At 34.7% G+C, this 18,320-nt stretch overlaps 1 protein-coding gene and 1 pseudogene across 1 annotated transcript; one reads left to right on the top strand and one right to left on the bottom strand.

Annotated features, from left to right (window-relative positions):
* Window positions 1-3,541: 3,541 nt before the first annotated feature.
* LOC141600642 (beta-adaptin-like protein A) lies at window positions 3,542-5,166 on the bottom strand (annotated as a pseudogene).
* Window positions 5,167-13,675: 8,509 nt separating this feature from the next.
* Window positions 13,676-16,861, top strand: LOC141600641 (protein FAR1-RELATED SEQUENCE 5-like). Its single transcript, XM_074420886.1, has 4 exons — window positions 13,676-13,796; window positions 14,681-16,239; window positions 16,344-16,466; window positions 16,580-16,861. The coding sequence occupies exons 1-4, from the start codon at window positions 13,676-13,678 to the stop codon at window positions 16,859-16,861; spliced, it is 2,085 nt and encodes a 694-aa protein (XP_074276987.1).
* The last annotated feature ends 1,459 nt before the right edge of the window (window positions 16,862-18,320 follow it).

Below are 18,320 nucleotides of genomic sequence, written 5' to 3'. Positions count from 1 at the left end.
ATTAGCTTGCGAAATTGCTGCATAATGATAATTTTGACATAATAATAGCTTCAATTAAGTATTTTTGCCTAATTTTGCGGTGAATTTTTGATTTTGAGGTTTCAATTGAGATTTTAATTTTTCTCCGTAACTTTTCATGCTATTATGTTAGATCAGTCACAAATTATATTACTAGATGGAGGCACCTTACGTAGTTGTTGTGTCGCACAAGAAATTAACTTTACCCCATTACTTGTTTGTTAATCAAAATATCCAATCAATGATTTGGGTTGTTGTTTACCTTGACGAAGTGGTTCATCATTATCATACACCTTTTGCAGTGTTAGTGTGTCACTAAGTGCGTTGTCATTAGCTAGATAATCATCTTTTATAGTCTTTCAAGATTTGAAACTTTGAAACTCGATTCATGTTTCCTACTTCCCTAATCAATATATCATTGCAGGATGTTGAGTATTCTGGTGGTGGCTATCCTCTGTACTAAGTATTGGACTGTCTAGTCTCGCTCTTCCAAAGTTTCTTATCCTCTATATAGAATGACAATGCTTTGTGAATGAATTTTCTCCGTAACTTTTCATGCTATTATGTTAGATCTGTATGTCAGACTTTATTTTGTGAATCTCAGACCTTGTTCAGTGAATCTTAGAGCTTGTTTTGTGAAGCCTAGACCTTGTTTTGTGAATCCCACGGCTTGTTTTGTGAAATTAGAAGGTAATATTGTGAAACTTGGTCATAATTGGTTGAAATCACATATTTTGCTCTTGTTCTTATTTTGTGAATCCTAGAGCCTGTTTTGTGAATCTTAGAGCTTATATTGTGAAACTAAAAGGTAATATTGTGAAACATGGTCATAAATGGTTGAAATTATCTATTTTGCTCTTGTTCTTATTTTGTGAATCTCAGACTTTATTTTGTGAATCTCAGACCTTGTTCAGTGAATCTGAGATCTTGTTTTGTGAAACTTGGTCATCATAAGTGGTTAAAATCACCTTTTTTGCTCTTTTCCTTATTTGGTGAATCTCAGACCTTATTTTGTGAATCTCATACCTTATTCAGTGAATCTTAGGGCTTGTTTTGTGAAACTTGATCATCATAAGTGGTTAAAATCACCTATTTTGCTCTTTACTTTATTCGGTGAATTTCAGACTTTGTTTTGTGAATCTCAGACCATGTTCAGTGAATCTTAGAGCTTGTTTTGTGAAACTTGGTCATCATAAGTGGTTAAAATCACCTTTTTTGCTCTTTTCCTTATTTGGTGAATCTCAGACCTTATTTTGTGAAACTCATACCTTATTAAGTGAATCTTAGGGCTTGTTTTGTGAAACTTGATCATCATAAGTGGTTAAAATCACCTATTTTGCTCTTTTCTTTATTCGGTGAATCTCAGACTTTGTTTTGTGAATCTCAGACCTTGTTCAGTGAATCTTAGAGCTTATTTTGTGAAACTTGGTCATAAAATCACCTTTTTTGCTCTTTTTCTTATTTGGTGAATCTCAGACCTTATTTTGTGAATCTCGTATCTTATTCAGTGAATCTTAGGACTTGTTTTGTGAAACTTGATCATCATAAGTGGTTAAAATCACCTTTTTTGCTCTTTTCCTTATTTCGTGAATCTCAGACCTTATTTTGTGAATTTCATACCTTATTCAGTGAATCTTAGGGCTTGTTTTGTGAAACTTGATCATCATAAGTGGTTAAAATCACCTATTTTGCTCTTTTCTTTATTCGGTGAATCTCAGACTTTGTTTTGTTCCTCAACATGAAGGTGGGAAAAGATCAGAAGCTATATACACAACTATACTAGTACAAAGCAAAATAACAAAGTGACAACTATTTCTTTTCAGCGTAGCAGTTAACCAAAAAACGGAAAGTTCCAAGGTAAGGACTAGAGCACACCTCGAGAATCAATTTCTTCAGTCGTTCCTCTAATGGCAGGGGGGCAGAGATAAGGGAACAACTCACATGATGAAAACTAGTGGAATGATTTAATTATTTTAAAACCAATTAGCTCAAACGGCAGAGCATTGTGCAATGCACAAGGTGTGGGTTCGACTCCCATGTTGGTTATTGACTGCTACTGTTACTTCAAAGCCTAATTGGTATTTCTCTAGTGGACTTTTGGGTTTTTGCCTTTTCTGTCATGTCCAATTGCACCCAATTTAGATAATTTCTAACATTGACTTTACAAAGGACTCAAAATTGTAATCCTTTGCTCCTTTAGTGGCTCTGCGCGACGTTTTGGCTTATGCACGCCGTTTGTGGACATCTAAGTTTGAGCTTCTTCTACTCATCCTCAATTTTACACTAGATTCTTAAATTAACTAGGCTATATGAGATTCGAACTCATACCTTTGTGCAAGATTTGCACATTGCTCTCCCATTTGAGCTAATAGCCGTTAAGATATACGAGTACATAACAAAGATTAAATTGACTGTCTATAACCAGTGGAAAAGGTTGAAAGTGCAGAGACAATGTTGACAGATTTCGAGTAAGCTACTAAGCTCCAAATGAATGAAAAACTCAATAAATAGGAAATAATAAAGATATGCATATTCAATATGGGAGAAGAAGACTAATTGATCGTTAGGGAGAGTAACATCTTTCGCATTAAGCGGATAAGAGAAAACGGTTAATAAAGATAGTGACGTTGAGGTCGGAAAGAAGAGAAGTTTGGCAGGTTTTAGCTGAATTTTGGAGTTGGAGTAAGAGAGAAGAGCTTTATTAGGAGGAGATAGAGGAAGTGAATGTTTAATGGTGGAAGCAGCTCGGACGGTCATATCCATTGCCATATCTGCTTTTGAAATCAGAAGAGAATGGCTAGAGATGTAGTGGACTAACTGATTGTTGCAGAATGTTTCAGTGATCAGTTTGATTCTGGTTTCCAAAAAAAAAGCTTATTATTCTGATGGGAATTGAATGGATCTAGTTTTAAAACAGGTTCCTGCTAAAAAAAATACAAAAAGTCTCCTACACATTTAATTTTCGAAGTATATATAGCAGATTTCGACGTATATACAGCAGCTGCAAAATGCTAGGCGGAACAATGCAAATGAGGTGTAGCTACTGAACACGCAAGCAACAACACATTTAAAAACACAGAGTAGCTACGAAAATTGACTCTCCAAAAATGAAACACGCATCCAAAGAATGACAAGATAATCACAAAATATTGTGCTCAAGCATCCAAAAACTCGAAAAATAGAGGCGAAACTACTAAAATTAAGTATGAAGCAACAACAACAAAAGTGAGGTTTATCCTCAAACATAATCATGAGCAAAATAGAGGCGAAACTACTAAAATTAAGTATGCCAAATAAGAATTCACAGCTGGAAACAGAAGGCTAAAGAGTAGATCAAAGACTAGAACAACAACTCAAACACAGAGAAGCAATCGTTAATCTTAATTAATTTTATATATGACGAAATGTTCTAACAACAACACTTACAGATGCAAAGAAAAGAGAACAGGCACCAATAAATTACATAATGACAACTTGAAAATTTGTGTGACTATTGACTCCCTAAATTTATGGTTCATTAAAGTCAAGGGGAAGCGAATAAAACATGGATTTGCGTCATGCCACTAACCACTAAGATCACAATCTGACTGTAAGAAACATAAGTTATAAGCATTATTAGAAACACACCTGGCTATCAGGATCATTCAGCATCAAATGCTTGAGCATTGCTGGGAAATCGGCATCAATGCATGTCACAACGGATATGTGATACAATTTCAAAACTCCAATGGCTGCCACGTTCTCACATAGCTACTGCCATCTTTCAAACCGGATACCAATGGTCCAACTAGATACTCCACCAAATTCGCAACACGTAGTGTACAAAGACTCCTTAAGGCAAGACCGCGGATCATTGGATCTTGATCCTTACAATCCCTTTGAAGGAAATTGATAGTAAGAAGTGCAAGATCAGGGTTGTTCCTGGCATAATTTCCCACATACAGGTAACACATTTTCTTCAAAACTATGTCTGATGTGGCTGAACACATGAACATTTCGCTAAACACTGATGAGACATCAATACCAATTGTCATGTAAGAAATCACCTTCTTGAAGAGATCCCGCTTCGAGTCATCGGTACCTGGCGCTCTGCTACCTGCTAGTTGTCTTAGCTGTAGCTTCAGATCCGTCACTTCACTTTTCCTGCAAATACAAAACTTAAGAATTGAAAACGTAACAAAAGAAATCAGTGTCAAAATAACATCAACAGAATCAGTAAAACCATCAACTCCTACAATAAATCTAAAATAAAGACAGTAACCTCTGAAATGACGAACAAATCAAGTAGATTAACCTAAGAAGACAACAAATTGCTGGAACATAAACTAAGTGATACCGCACAAACTAATAACAAATGACCGTATTTTTTTTGGCAACAAATCGATTGAACACTTAAACACTAACACGTTTTAAAAGACAAAGGAGGTAATGAAATTCGATCAAACCTCAAAAAATGGAAAAGCATAGCAAAAGAACAGCGATAATAAGTAAATAAAAGGAAAGGAACATACGAAGAAGCGGAAAGATTTATGTAAACCTACAAACGAACAACGATAATAAGTAAATAAACTAGTTGAGCTTTAATTTATGAAATTAAATCAGTCGATTGAAAATTAGTGTGATTGAAACGGAATGAAAGCGGTATGGATCGAAATGTAAATTAGTTGATCGAAATTACCAAATTCCGGATGACAATGGCGGTAGAAAATCTTAGTGATAATGGCGGTCGAAAAGTGATTTATTACGATAAGAAAGGGGAAGGACCTTAAAAAGAAGCTGAAAAATCGATTTCAATTGATTTTATGCGTTCATACTGTGCTCGATTTTGATCAATAAAGATTAAAACCTGCATTAAAATAAATTAATTAGTAATGAAAGTACAGTGATAATGGCGAAAACGAGATGAATCGGAGAAGACGGAATGAAAATTACGGATGAATTGAAATGAAAACTATTGAATCGAAAGTACCTAAGTTGAGGAGGATAATGGCGGATGAAAAGCTCACTATCAATGGCGGTCGGAAGCTCGACGTTAATGGCGAGTGACGAGATGAAGATGAAGCTGAGCTGAAGAGAGAGAAGGAGGACACCGTAAATGGCTTTGAGATGTAAGGTGTATGGGTTAGATAATCTAGGGACATGTGTCATAATCTGATGATTAATATTTTTAGATCCAATGGTTTAGAATGGGTACAGCTACCTCACCCTAAGAAGGGTGCCTCACATGATTCAATCTCTATATATATATATATATATAGAGAGAAAAGATCATTTGAGTCCTCCTCTTACCTTTGAGTCCATGAGTTCTCATCCAAGCCATTGGATGAGGAAGATGGGTGGTGGAGATCAAAACACAAAAAGATGATTAATTAGCCAAAAAAACACTCTCTCTCACTACCTTAACTAATCCACCCTAATTATCACTAATTTCACTATATATAATTTATCATCACACTCATTTATCTCTCATCTCACACAATTCATTCACTTCTCTATCAAAAAAACCCAATAAAATCAAAAACCCAATAAATTCAAAACCTAAAAATTCAAAAAAAAATTCCCCCTCTTTTCCTCACCAACCCACCTCCTCAGCCGACACCACCTCCTCGGCCGCACCATCACCTCACCCCACCCACCACACCGCCGCACACCCCACACCTCACAACCACCACCGCCGCACGATCTCCTCCGCACAACAACCATCACAGCCCACACTCCCCTCCCTCACCAGCCACGACCGCCACCTCCACTCCTTCATCAGCCACGACCGCCAATATGTAACCACCGTACACCCTCATCCTCCTCCCCAATATTCTCCACTACTTGGTTCAATCATTCAGTCGTGCGTGTAATGTTACACTGAATAGATCTAGTTTTTTTCTTTTTTAATTTTCTTTTTCTTTTTATTATTATGGTAGTGGTTTACATAATACTCCGTATTGTTGTCATGGTGGGGTTATTTACTTAGTTTTTGTGTTTGTTTATGGGTGTCGATCGGACGTGTGGTTGTGTTTTCCCATTTTTTTTTTTTTTTTTAATTTCTTACCTATTTTTGTAAAATAAGATGGTGGTGGTTATTATTGGTGGGTTATTGTTGTAAAATATGATCCTAATATCATTTTTTTAAAAATGAGATAGGGAGGAGGAGGACTTATATGATCCTAGTATCATTTCTTTGGTATATTTTAGTTGTATGTTTTTGAAAAAAAATTTGATTTTTTAAAATTTTAGATCTCACATAATATCATTTATTTTTCGAGTAAAAGTTGTGTTGGTGGTGTTGTGTTGGTGGAGATTTGATTTTTTTTAAAAAAAACAAATGAAAAAGTTAGATCTAGTTTTAAAGTTGCACTTTTTTATTTCGGTTTTTTTATTAAATTTACATTATTTTCTATTAGAATAACACTTTTTTCGGCTAAAATTACACTTTTTGTTGTTAGAATTACACTTTTTTCTGTTAGAATTACACTTTTTTTCTGTTAAAAGTACACTTTTCTTCATTAAAATTACATTTTTTTCTGTTAAAATTATACTTTTTTTTTGCTAGAATAACACTTTTTTCGGCTAAAATTACACTTTTTTGTTGTTAGAATTACACTTTTTTCTGTTAGAATTACACTTTTTTCTGTTAAAATTACACTTTTCTTCGTTAAAATTACACTTTTTTCTGTTAAAATTATACTTTTTTCTGCTAGAATAACACTTTTTTACACTTTTTCTGTTAAAATTATACTTTTTTTGGCTAGAATAACACTTTTTTCGGCTAAAATTATACTTTTTGTTGTTAGAATTACACTTTTTTCTGTTAAAATTATACTTTTTTTGCTAGAAATTATACTTTTCGGCTAAAATTACACTTTTTCTTGTTAGAATTACACTTTTTGTTGTTAGAATTACACTATTTTCTGTTAGAATTACACTTAGCTCTATTGGACTAATGTTACACTCTCAATGGACTTGGTAATATTCTCATATTCTCATTGGACTAATGTTACATTCTCAATGGACTAAAATTACATTCTCAGTGGACTGAAATTATACTTTTCTGGACTAAAATTACACTTTTCTGGACTAAAATTACATTCTCCTTGACTAAAAATAACAATCTCATTGGACTGAAATTACACTTACCTGGACTAAAATAACACTTTTTGCCATTAAAATAACACTCGTAAAATGCTAAATTTCAATAACTTGTGATAAAATGACAAAAATTCAAAATTTTATTCGTTAAAATCACTCAAAAAAAATGTAAGTTAAACTTGTAAAACGCTAAATTCTCGAAAATATTTCTTAAAATTACACTTTTTGCTGTTACAATTATACTCGAAAATCCTAAAATGTCGAAAAGTTGTTTTGAAAAAAAAAAAAGCGAAAAAAACGAAACAGTCGAAAACTTGTCTCGAAAAAAAAAAACGAAAAAAAAAAACCGAAACAGGAAAAAATTTAACAAAATTTTCATAAACTTTGAATTATAAGACAAAATATGGTGTTAATTGTGTATGATAATGAATTAGTGAATGTATTATTAAAACTAGAGAGAGAAGTGAATTAATTAGTGTTAAGTGTGTTTTTTGCTTTCAATCTCAACCTTCCACCATGCATGATCCAAGGGTTGTGGGAGGGACCTATAGACTCAAAAAAAAAAAGGGACTTGTATTTATTTAATTTAACTAATTTTTAAATATAACTTTAATGTTGTACGACTTAAACTTTAATGCAAAAAAATGTAACTTTAATTTTTTTAGCCCATTTTTTAAAATAAAAATTCGATTTTATGAAATAATGTAATTGAGACTTGTATTTATTTAATTTAACTAATTTTTGACTGTAACTTTAATGGCATACGAGTAAAACTTTAATGTTTTAAAGTAAAACTTTAATGACTAATATTTATTTAATTTCACTAATTTATGAATGTAACTTTAATGTTGTACGTATGAAACTTTAATGCTAAAAATTGAAACTTTATTTTTTTGGCCATTTGTAATTTTCATGGATTATGTAACTTTAGTCGTCGTTCATGAAACGTTATTCTTTTAGGAATGAAACTTTAACATGAAACGTTATTCTTTTAGGAATGAAACTTTAACCCGTGACTGAAATTTTATACTAAATAGGGTGATTTTGGATATGTTAATTTGAATTTTACATAAATTTAGTCCGTTAGAAGTGTAATTTTAGTCGTTATCCATGTAATTTCAGTCCATATCGTTGAAACTCTAATCTTAACCACCCCGCCTTTAACTAATAACAACCACCACCGCCTTTGTCACCCAAACTGTCCTACCACTGCTTTCACCAACAATACCAAATCCGATAACGCCCTTCCCTGCAACCACCAAAACGTACCACCAGCCACACGACCCACCACCAACAACACCTTTATTTAGAACCGGAAAAAAAACACGCCACCACCACGCTCTTCTACAGGGCCACCGCCACCTAATCTGAACAAAAAAAAAAAGATAAAGAAGGGAACATGCAGTAGAAACAACACCACACAAACCACCACAGCGCCACCGCTCACTGAAATTTGGAAAAAAAAAAGAAAAAAAAAGAAAGGGGAAGGAGAGGCGGCGAGAAACATCATTACCCACCGCATCTCCAACCACCACCAACAACTATCTCAGATCTGTAAAAAAAAAAAGGGGAGAAGGGGGAGAGGCGGCGTGGCAGGCGGCTAGAAAGGCCAATACCCAGCGCATCTCCAACCACCAACAACATCGAAAATTTTCAGATCTGAAAAAAAATTAAATAACAAAAAATGATGCGAAAAGGGGTGAGGCGGCGTGACAGTGGCGGTGGTGCCGAGGTGTTTACGGCGTGGCAGTGACGGGTGGTGCAGGCTTGGCAGTGGCGTTGTTGTCGTCGGTGGTTGTGGTGTGACGTTTACGGCGTGGCAGTGGAGTTGTCGTCGGTGGTTGTGGTGAGGCGTGATGTTTTGGTAGACGGAACTGTATGTAGTTGTTGTCGGGGTTGTTGAGATGGGGCGGATAAAGAAAGAGAGGAAGAGAGAGAAAGGGAGGTAGAGAGAGGAGTTGGAGGAAGTGAAATGAAAATAATTAGGGTTTATGATCTTTTATATGTGCTTTTTATTTTCAGATTCAATCTTAACCCTTGATTTTGTTACAATCTAAGGGTTAAAATTAGGACTTATGGACTCATGTAAGGAGGTGGACTCTCTTGATCCCATTTCTCTAATTATATATATATATATATATATATATATATATATATATATATATAGGTTCAGGTAAGTCCACAAATTTGGTTGAGTCCCTAAGTCCCATTCTTAGCCAATCATTTGCTGAGTGTAACTTTAATTCTTTATGAATGTAACTTTAGTCATTTATTGATTTATGAGTGGATTTTTAGCTTTTAAGGTCATTGTATATATGAAAACTTGAATTTATAAAATTAAATTTATGTAATTTTAACAAAAATATATGTAACTGTATTGTTTTACGAGTATAACTTTAGCCGTTCTAGTTGTAACTTTAGTCATTTTAGGTGTAACTTTAGTCGTATGATGGTTTTTATGCATAAATTTGAATTTATTGACCTTTACTAGTGTAACTTTACCCGTTTCAGGTGTAACTTTAGCCGTTGGAGTCGTAACTTTAGTTGTAAAGTGTTTTGTCCATGTAAAATTTTTAATCAATATACATACTATTGTAACTTTAGTACTTTCAAGTGTAACTTTTGTCATTCAAGAATGTAACTTTATTGTCTTACGAGTGTAACTCTAGTCAATAGAAATGTAAGTTTAGTCAATAGAGGTGAAATTTTATTGTCTTTTGAGTGTAACTCTAGTCCTTGAATTTGTAACTTTAGTCCGCAAAAGTGTAACTTTATACTAATAATTCTTATTTCTCAACCACCACCATCCTAATACCTCCTACCTGAACGACCACATCACCACCACCCCGTGCCACCACCACCTCCAAATCGTAACAACCAACAACAACCCAACCACTTATTATTTTAGATCTGAACAAAAAAAAATGCAACAAACCCAACACGCACCTCAACACCACAACCACCACCACCACCACCATTCCTCTCCGACACACACGACACAAAGAAAATCAAAAAAAAAAAAAAAAAAAAAAAAAAAAAAAAAACGAAAATGAAAACCTCAACAGCGACACACCCAATACGACACCACCAATCAAAAACCGAAAAAAACAACCACCAAATCACCAATCAACAACCACCATTTATTTTTTTCAGATCTGAAAAAAAGAAACAGAAAGGAGAACGAGAGGGAGCGGCGTATAGTGGCGTTGTTGCGGCGGCGGCGCGGTGGAGGGGTGGGGTTGGTGCGGCTGTAGGTGTTGTATGGTTGTCGGCGTGGTGTTGTGTGGTGGGAGAAAGGGAGAACGATGGAGAAGGAGAAAGGCGGAGGAGAGAAAAGCATGGTGGTGTTTTGTTGGTGAGGCGGCGCAGCGGCGGCGAGGGGAGGGTGGCGGCTGGCAGGGAGAAATTCAGAGAGAAGTTGAGAGAAAATGAAGAGAGAGAGAGGGATGGAAGGATTTGTGAGAGTGATTAGGGTTTGGGTGGGATTTGAGAGCTTTTAATCTCAGCCTTCCATTTTCTTTTAATCCTCACCACTCATCTCTTTGATCTAAAGGCTTAGATTAGGACTTATGGACTCAACCAAAATAGGTGGACTTACATGATCCTTTCTCTATATATATATATATATATATATATATATATATATATATATATATATATATATATAGAGAGGTGGGATCAGGTGAGAACGAACACTCTAAGTCCCTTTTTTTTTTTGAGTCCATAAGTCCCTCCCACAACCCTTGGATCATGCATGGTGGAAGGTTGAGATTGAAAGCAAAAAACACACTTAACACTAATGAGTTCACTTCTCTCTCTAGTTTTAATAATACATTCACTAATTCATTATCATACACAATTAACACAATATTTTGTCTTATACTTCAAAGTTTATGAAAATTTTGTTAACATTTTTCCCGTGTTTCGGTTTTTTTTTTTTTTTTTTTTTTTTTTCGAGACAAGTTTTCGAACGTTTCGTTTTTTTTTTTTTTTTTTTTTCGAGACAAGTGTAATTTTACGAGTGTAATTCTAACAAAGAAAAAGTGTAATTTTAAGAAATATTTTCGAGAATTTTGCGTTTTACAAGTTTAACTTCAATCTTTTCCGAGTGATTTTAACGAATAATATTTTGAATTTTTGTCATTTTATCACAAGTTATTGTAATTTAGCATTTTACGAGTGTTATTTTAATGACAAAAAGTGTTATTTTAGTCCGTAGTAAGTGTAATTTCAGTCCAATGAGATTGTTATTTTTAGTCAAGGAGAATATAATTTTAGTCCAGAAAAGTATAATTTTAGTCCAGAAAAGTATAATTTCAAATCCACATCCATAGTCCATTGAGAGTGTAACATTAGTCCAATGAGAATATGAGGATATGACCAAGTCCATTAAGAGTGTAACATTAGTCCAATAGAGGTAAATGTAATTCTAACAGAAAAAAGTGTAATTCTAACAACAAAAAGTGTAATTCTAACAGAAAAAAGTGTAATTTTAATGAAGAAAAGTGTAATTCTAACAGAAAAAAGTGTAATTCTAACAACAAAAAGTGTAATCTTAACAGAAAAAAGTGTAATTTTAATGAAGAAAAGTGTAATTCTAACAGAAAAAAGTGTAATTTTAATGAAAAAAAGTGTAATTCTAACAACAACAAAAAGTGTAATTTTAGCAGAAAAAGTGTAATTTTAGCCGAAAAAAGTGTTATTCTAGCAGAAAAAAGTATAATTTTAATAGAAAAAAGTGTAATTTTAACAGAAAAAAGTGTAATTTTAATGAAGAAAAGTGTAATTTTAACAGAAAAAAGTGTAATTCTAACAACAAAAAGTATAATTTTAGGAGAAAAAGTGTAATTTTAGTCGAAAAATGTATAATTTTAAGCTAAAAAAGTGTAGTTCTAACAACAAAAAGTGTAATTTTAGCCAAAAAAAGTGTAATTTTAATGGAGGAAATGTAACTTTAATAGAAAAAATAAAGGAAAAAGTATAATTTTAATATAGAAAAATGTAATTTTAATAGATCTCATATCAACCACTATTCTCACAAAGTAAATCTGAAAAAAACATAAGATAACAACATAATTTTAAATACCAAATCTGAAAAAAAACCAACAATAACTCCGACTATTTTTTAACCAAAAAAAAGAGATAACAAGACGATTTAAAAAAAAAAAAAAATAACAAAAACGGAACTAGATCTGAATCACAAAAGCACCCACAACAACCACAACCCATATATAAAAAAAAAAGACAAAAGTACAAAATAATTAAAGTAAAAACCCAAAACACCACAAAATAAATTTGAATTTTTTTTAAACACTCCACAAAAACCATTAACCGTCGGATCTTTAATAAAAAAAAAAAAGAACAACGTATAAAACGAGAAATGAAAAACCAACTGAAAATTGAAACGAGAAAGAGAGATAGATGAAGAACCATGAACACAAAAAAACAAAAACAAACAAAAATAGAAAAAAAAAAAATCAGAAAACACCCAGATCTGAAAAATTCAGAAAAAAAAAAAAAAAAAAAAAAAAAAAAAAAAAAAATCGCGGCAGAGGAGAAATCGAGGAAGGAGCCCAGATCTGCATTGTGGCGGGCGTGTCGCGTTGTGGCGGTTGGAGTGGAGGTGAGGAGGGTGTGTTGGGTTGTGGCGGCTGGACAGGTGGTGGCCTGGTGGGTTGTATGTCGGGTGAGGGAGGTCGGGGCAGAGGTGGTGGATGTCGGGAAGAGGAGAGGGAGGTCGGGGCTGATGAGGTGGCGGGAAAGAGGAGGAGGTTGGTGGCAGACGTCGGGGTGGGGGAGGTGCGTGGTGTGGTGGTGGGGTGGCACGGTGGACGGTGGTGGTGGATGAGTTTTTTTGTTTTGGGGTTTTTTTTTTTGGGTTTCTTTGAGAGGAAAGAGGAATAAGATTATGAGGGTATTTTGAGAGAGAAATATAATGAAATTGTGAGAGATGAGTGAGAAGTGTGTGTGAAAAAAATTGTTATATAGTGTATTAATATTTGATTAAGGTGGATTAGTAAAGTAGAGAGGGGAAGTGTTTAATTAGACATTAATTGCCTTTTTTTTGCTTTCAATCTTAGCCCTTCAATCCCCTCATCCAATGGCCCTAAGGAAGACTCATGGACTCAAATGTAAGAGGTGGACTCACTTGATCTTTACACTATATATATATATATATATATATATATATATATATATATATATATATATATATATATATATATATAGAGGTGGGATCGGTGAGAACGAACACTCGGTGCAAAACGGTGAGAACGAACTACAACCAATGGATTTACCGAAATCGTGCGGCCGATTCTTTCACAAGACATACTTCCTCGACTTTTCCGCCAAAATCAGAATTTGACACAAAAAAAAAAAAAAAAAAAAAACGCACACACAAAAAAAATTTGCGATTATCCATCAATTCAGCCAGAAATTCAACGAAAATTTATTCAATTGACCAACATATTTCACGAATTGATGTAAGTATCGCTGAATTTATGTATTGTTATCACGTATTTGATGAATTTATAGGTCAATTTGTAATTTTGTTGTGTCGATTTTTAGGGTTTTGATGGAAATCGAAGAATGCGATGTCTTGGTCGATCCTACTAATTCAATTGTTCCAGCTGATAACAATGAACTCGGGCATGTATCTTCCGAATTGGGACATATACCTGCAGAATTGGGTATAGGTATGTCTATTTTTAGGGTTTTAATTATTCAAGACTGTTTTAGGGTGTATTATTATTATTGATGTTAGTTGTTGTATCTAGTGTAGTAATTGGTGTGAATGTTTGCTACATTAGTCAGATGATACATGGTGTTTACGGTTTTCTGCTTGTGTGTGTCGAACTAGTCCTATTGCTTCTGAGTTTTGATTGTCGTATCTAGAATTATAATTGATGTGTTTCCGGTATCAGATTGCGTATCTGATAGTGACTTCTGGATAGTGTTTGTTCAAGACTGAAAAAGATGTACATGGGTATCAAATAGATGTTAATGAGTAAGAACTACTATTGTATATGATAACAAGGTTAACTTTAGGGTCATTCTGGAAACCTAATGGATAACAAGATTTGATATGCGTACCTGGTAATATAATTGATGCGTCTCTGATTTCAGATTGCGTAACTGTTAATCCCTCTTAGTTACACCCCTGGATGCATGCATTCATCATTATGGTTTCTGGGTTCTTCAAATTTTATGAGTTAATTCCGCAGAGAGTTACTGAAATGGACAGAAAGAATAGTTTTTCGCTGTTTCTGAACTGAATGAGCAACACACAATTCTAACATGGTTGAGTAGCAATTTCAATGGGGAATATAGAATTGCACTATCTTGTTGAAAGTTCACATAAAATTCAAGTTTTGGGTGTCGTAATTGTGTTCGGTTAGTTTGTCTTAACTTCATGAGTTGATTATCTGCTAAGTTTTCAATATAATGCAACATAAAGTCTGATATGATTACTAGATAAACAAATAGGTTCACTGGTTTAGAAATTTTGTTCGCGTTTTCAGTTGTTAAGGTTTCCGCTGATTCATGTACTAATATAACATATGCTATCTCATATTTGCAGACTCACCAGAAATCCCTCACAACTCCAAAGAAAGGATACCTGTTTGTGCACCACATTTGAAGCCTACCATGGGAACGATTTTCGAAAATCTGGATGAGGGAATGCAATTCTACAAAACTTATGCTGCCAATGCTGGGTTTAAAATGAGAAAGTCGACCCAAAGAATGGTAGGTGGGGTGGTGATGACGAAATACTGTGTATGTAGTAAGGCAGGTGAGAGTAAACCTAGAGGAAGGGTGAAAAAAAGGCAGAGAACTAGAATTTTGTGCAATGCAAAGATTTTTTTCAAGAGGAATGACAAAGGGAAATATGTTATTGTCGACTTTCACGAAGGTCACACACACCTTCTGACTACCCCAAACACAATAGTACATTTGCCGGAGTCAAGGGAACTAACGCTAGTACACAAGGCTATGATTGTAGAGAATTCAAAGGTTAATAAAGGTCCCGTACAAAGTTTCAGAATGTTTAAGGAATATGTAAAGGGATACAGAAATGTGGGAGCATCACTAGAAGATTTCAAGAATTTTTGGAGGGATGTGAAACAGTTTATAAAGGGTTACGATGCTCAAATGATGATCGAAAATTTCATGCATAAGAAAGCCATGTGTCCCTCTTTCTACTTTGATTTTGACGTTGACGAGAAAGGACGACTTTCTAGAGTTATTTGGGCTGACCCTATATCAATCAAAAATTACAGTCTGTTTGGTGACATGACATCGTTCGACACAACCTTCAACATGAACACATATAAGATGATATTTGCTCCTTTTACGGGGGTTGATAATCACAAAAAATGTGTGACGTTTGCAGGGGGGCTTCTAAGAAATGAGTCTGATGACGGTTTTGCATGGCTTTTCGATTCTTTTCTGACCGCAATGGGTGGGAAGTACCCTAGGTGCATCATTACTGACCAAGATGCCGGCATAAAGGCAGGGGTTAAAAAAGTATTCAAGGACAAAACTCATCATAGGTATTGTATGTGGCACATTATGAAGAAACTACCTGATAAGATCGGCTCTACACTTTATAGGGAAACGAATTTCATGAAAGATCTATGTGCGTGTGTATGGGCAGAAGACATTGAGCCGGCTGAGTTTGAGGAACGGTGGTGCTCAGTTATATCTTCATACGGGCTAACCGAACATGAATGGCTGTCTTCGATGTTTGACATGAGAGCTTCCTGGATCCCGGCGTATTTCAGAAATCTGTTTTTAGGTGGACTAATGAGGACCACATCTAGATCTGAGTCTGAAAATAGCTTTTTCGGAAATTTCATGAATCCAAACTTAACTTTGGTGGAGTTTCTTATGAGATTTGAAAGTGCTATGGACGCTCAAAGGTGGAAACAGTCCAAATTAATTGCCGATTCAAAAAACTCTTTCCCTAGTCTAGAAACACCTCATCCTTTGGAGAAGCACGCTTCTGTGTTTTACACTCCGGTCATATTTTCTGAATTTCAGGTCGAGTGGAACGCTGCCTGTTTTACTTGTGGGGTTAAGATTTTAGGGGGTAATACGTCCGACAACATTCCCATCCATGATCGTGAGAGAAATAAGGTATATTATGTTGGATTTATTCTGATGGAGTGAAGTTAAGTCGCTCATGCAAGAAATTTGAGAGGCATGGTCTCATGTGCCGACATGCTCTCTATGTGTTGAAGGAACAAGGATTTGAAAAAATTCCCAACCATTTTTTGCTAAGTAGATGGAGCAAATTGGCTCTATATCAGCCACTTTGTGGTAATTTGCCCGAGACTTTGAATGAAGATTGCAGTGCTTTAGAGGTTCGTAAAATCAAGCTTGGCACCTATGGTCCTAATTATTCTCCCGTGTGACAATAGCAGAATAGAAGCCGGAGTGTATCGATGAGTTAATGGACCTACTTAAGAGTTTCAAGGACAAGATGATCTTAGAAAGTAGCCCGTCTGAATGTAGTAGTGGTGTCACGGGTGAAAAGTCCAGAAACAAAAATAAAGAGCTTGAAATGTTGTTAGGTACAAAGATACCGACTGAAGTTACGGTTTTAAATCCTATACAATCAAAGACTAAGGGGTCTGGAAAACGACTGGTATCCCAAAAGGATAAAGCTGTGCAAGAACATAAGAAAGCGCCGAGAAAATGTAATGCTTGTGGTGAATTGGGATTCCATGATAGTCGGAATTGCCCCGGGAAAGCGTGAAAAGTATTAAGTTCTGATCAGGTAAAATACTAATTTTGGTAAACAAGTTGGGAACATACAATTCTGTCTCTGAATATGATTACAATTTTAGCTTTAAATTTGTAAGGCTTTGATGCAGGTTTGAGAGATTGAAGGGAGAACAGACAGATATTGCAGTCAAAAAAAGAAGAAATATAAAGATTAAAGTAATCAAGAGGAAGGAATGTACACACAGAGAAATACCATATTTACGCCTTTTGTCACAGATTTATGAACACTGTAATTTTGGAACGGCTCAAACCGTATTTCATTTTTAAGATGTAACTCCGACTCGTATTTTTTGACAATACAATAATAATGATTGTCAATGTTTGTTTTACGTATCTTGATATATAATTGATGCATGTCATATTTAATATGGCGTACTTTTATGAAAATATCATCAAAAAAAAAAAAGATAATTATGTAACTTGCCCTGTAAGACCATGGTTGAAGACATGTACGGTAGTAATATTAATTCTCGTATACGTGGTGAAATCAACCGTCATAGATTTATGAACACAGAAACGGCCCAAACCATATCTTAATTAAAAGGTGTAACACCGACTCATATTTGGTCAATAAAATACTAATGTTTTCCAATGTTTGATTTACGTATCTTGAAATATAATTGATGTGTATAATGTATTAAGATGGTGTGCTTTCATGAAAATAACATCGTTTGATTTCACCACGTATTCGAAAAAAAAAAAATTATGTAAATTGCCCACGTCAGACCATGGTTGAAGACATGTACGGTAGTAATACTAATTTTCGAAGACGTGGAGAATTCGACCGTCTTAACATTTTTGGGATCTTAATAACTATTTGGTGGTGACATTGTAATTGTGAAAACCTTTTACCAATGAACAGCCAGATATTATTTTGAGAAAATATTGTACTCAGTGTAAAAGTGATTTTGATGTATCTGGAAATATAATTGATGTGTCTCCGTTGTTAGATGGCGTAACTATGCACGTAATTCCTGCCTGACAGTTTTAAGTCAACGTTCAACAATGAACCAAGGCCAGAGTTGCGCCTTTTATATCTCCTACAGTAATTAAAACAAATCCGACAACTAAGACACCGTAGTGCCAGAATTACGCATTGCCATAAAATGATATCTAGACAATTGACATAAAATGTCAGTCCACTTTACACAGCTCTTGAACAAGTTCGGATTACAATTTTCATTACACCCCGAACCAAAATAGATGGAGCAGAACATCTTTTGGTTACACACTACGGTTTCATAAATGTCAGTCCTAAAAGATATTACAACACAGCCCTAAGAGGTTTGCACTATCACACATTCCGACAAATTGGACACACTCCTTGGTTGCTTGGTTCCACACTTCTGCCTGCCAGGGATCACCTCACTCAAAAGATCTACATAGCAAAAGATGGGACGACAACATAAGTATATGGTCAGAATAAAAAA

This window comes from Silene latifolia, chromosome 9, assembly GCF_048544455.1.
Source record: "Silene latifolia isolate original U9 population chromosome 9, ASM4854445v1, whole genome shotgun sequence".
Lineage (NCBI taxonomy): Eukaryota > Viridiplantae > Streptophyta > Magnoliopsida > Caryophyllales > Caryophyllaceae > Silene > Silene latifolia.
The sequence above is the reverse complement of the archived record's forward strand: the minus strand, read 5'-3'. Positions and strand labels throughout refer to the sequence as shown.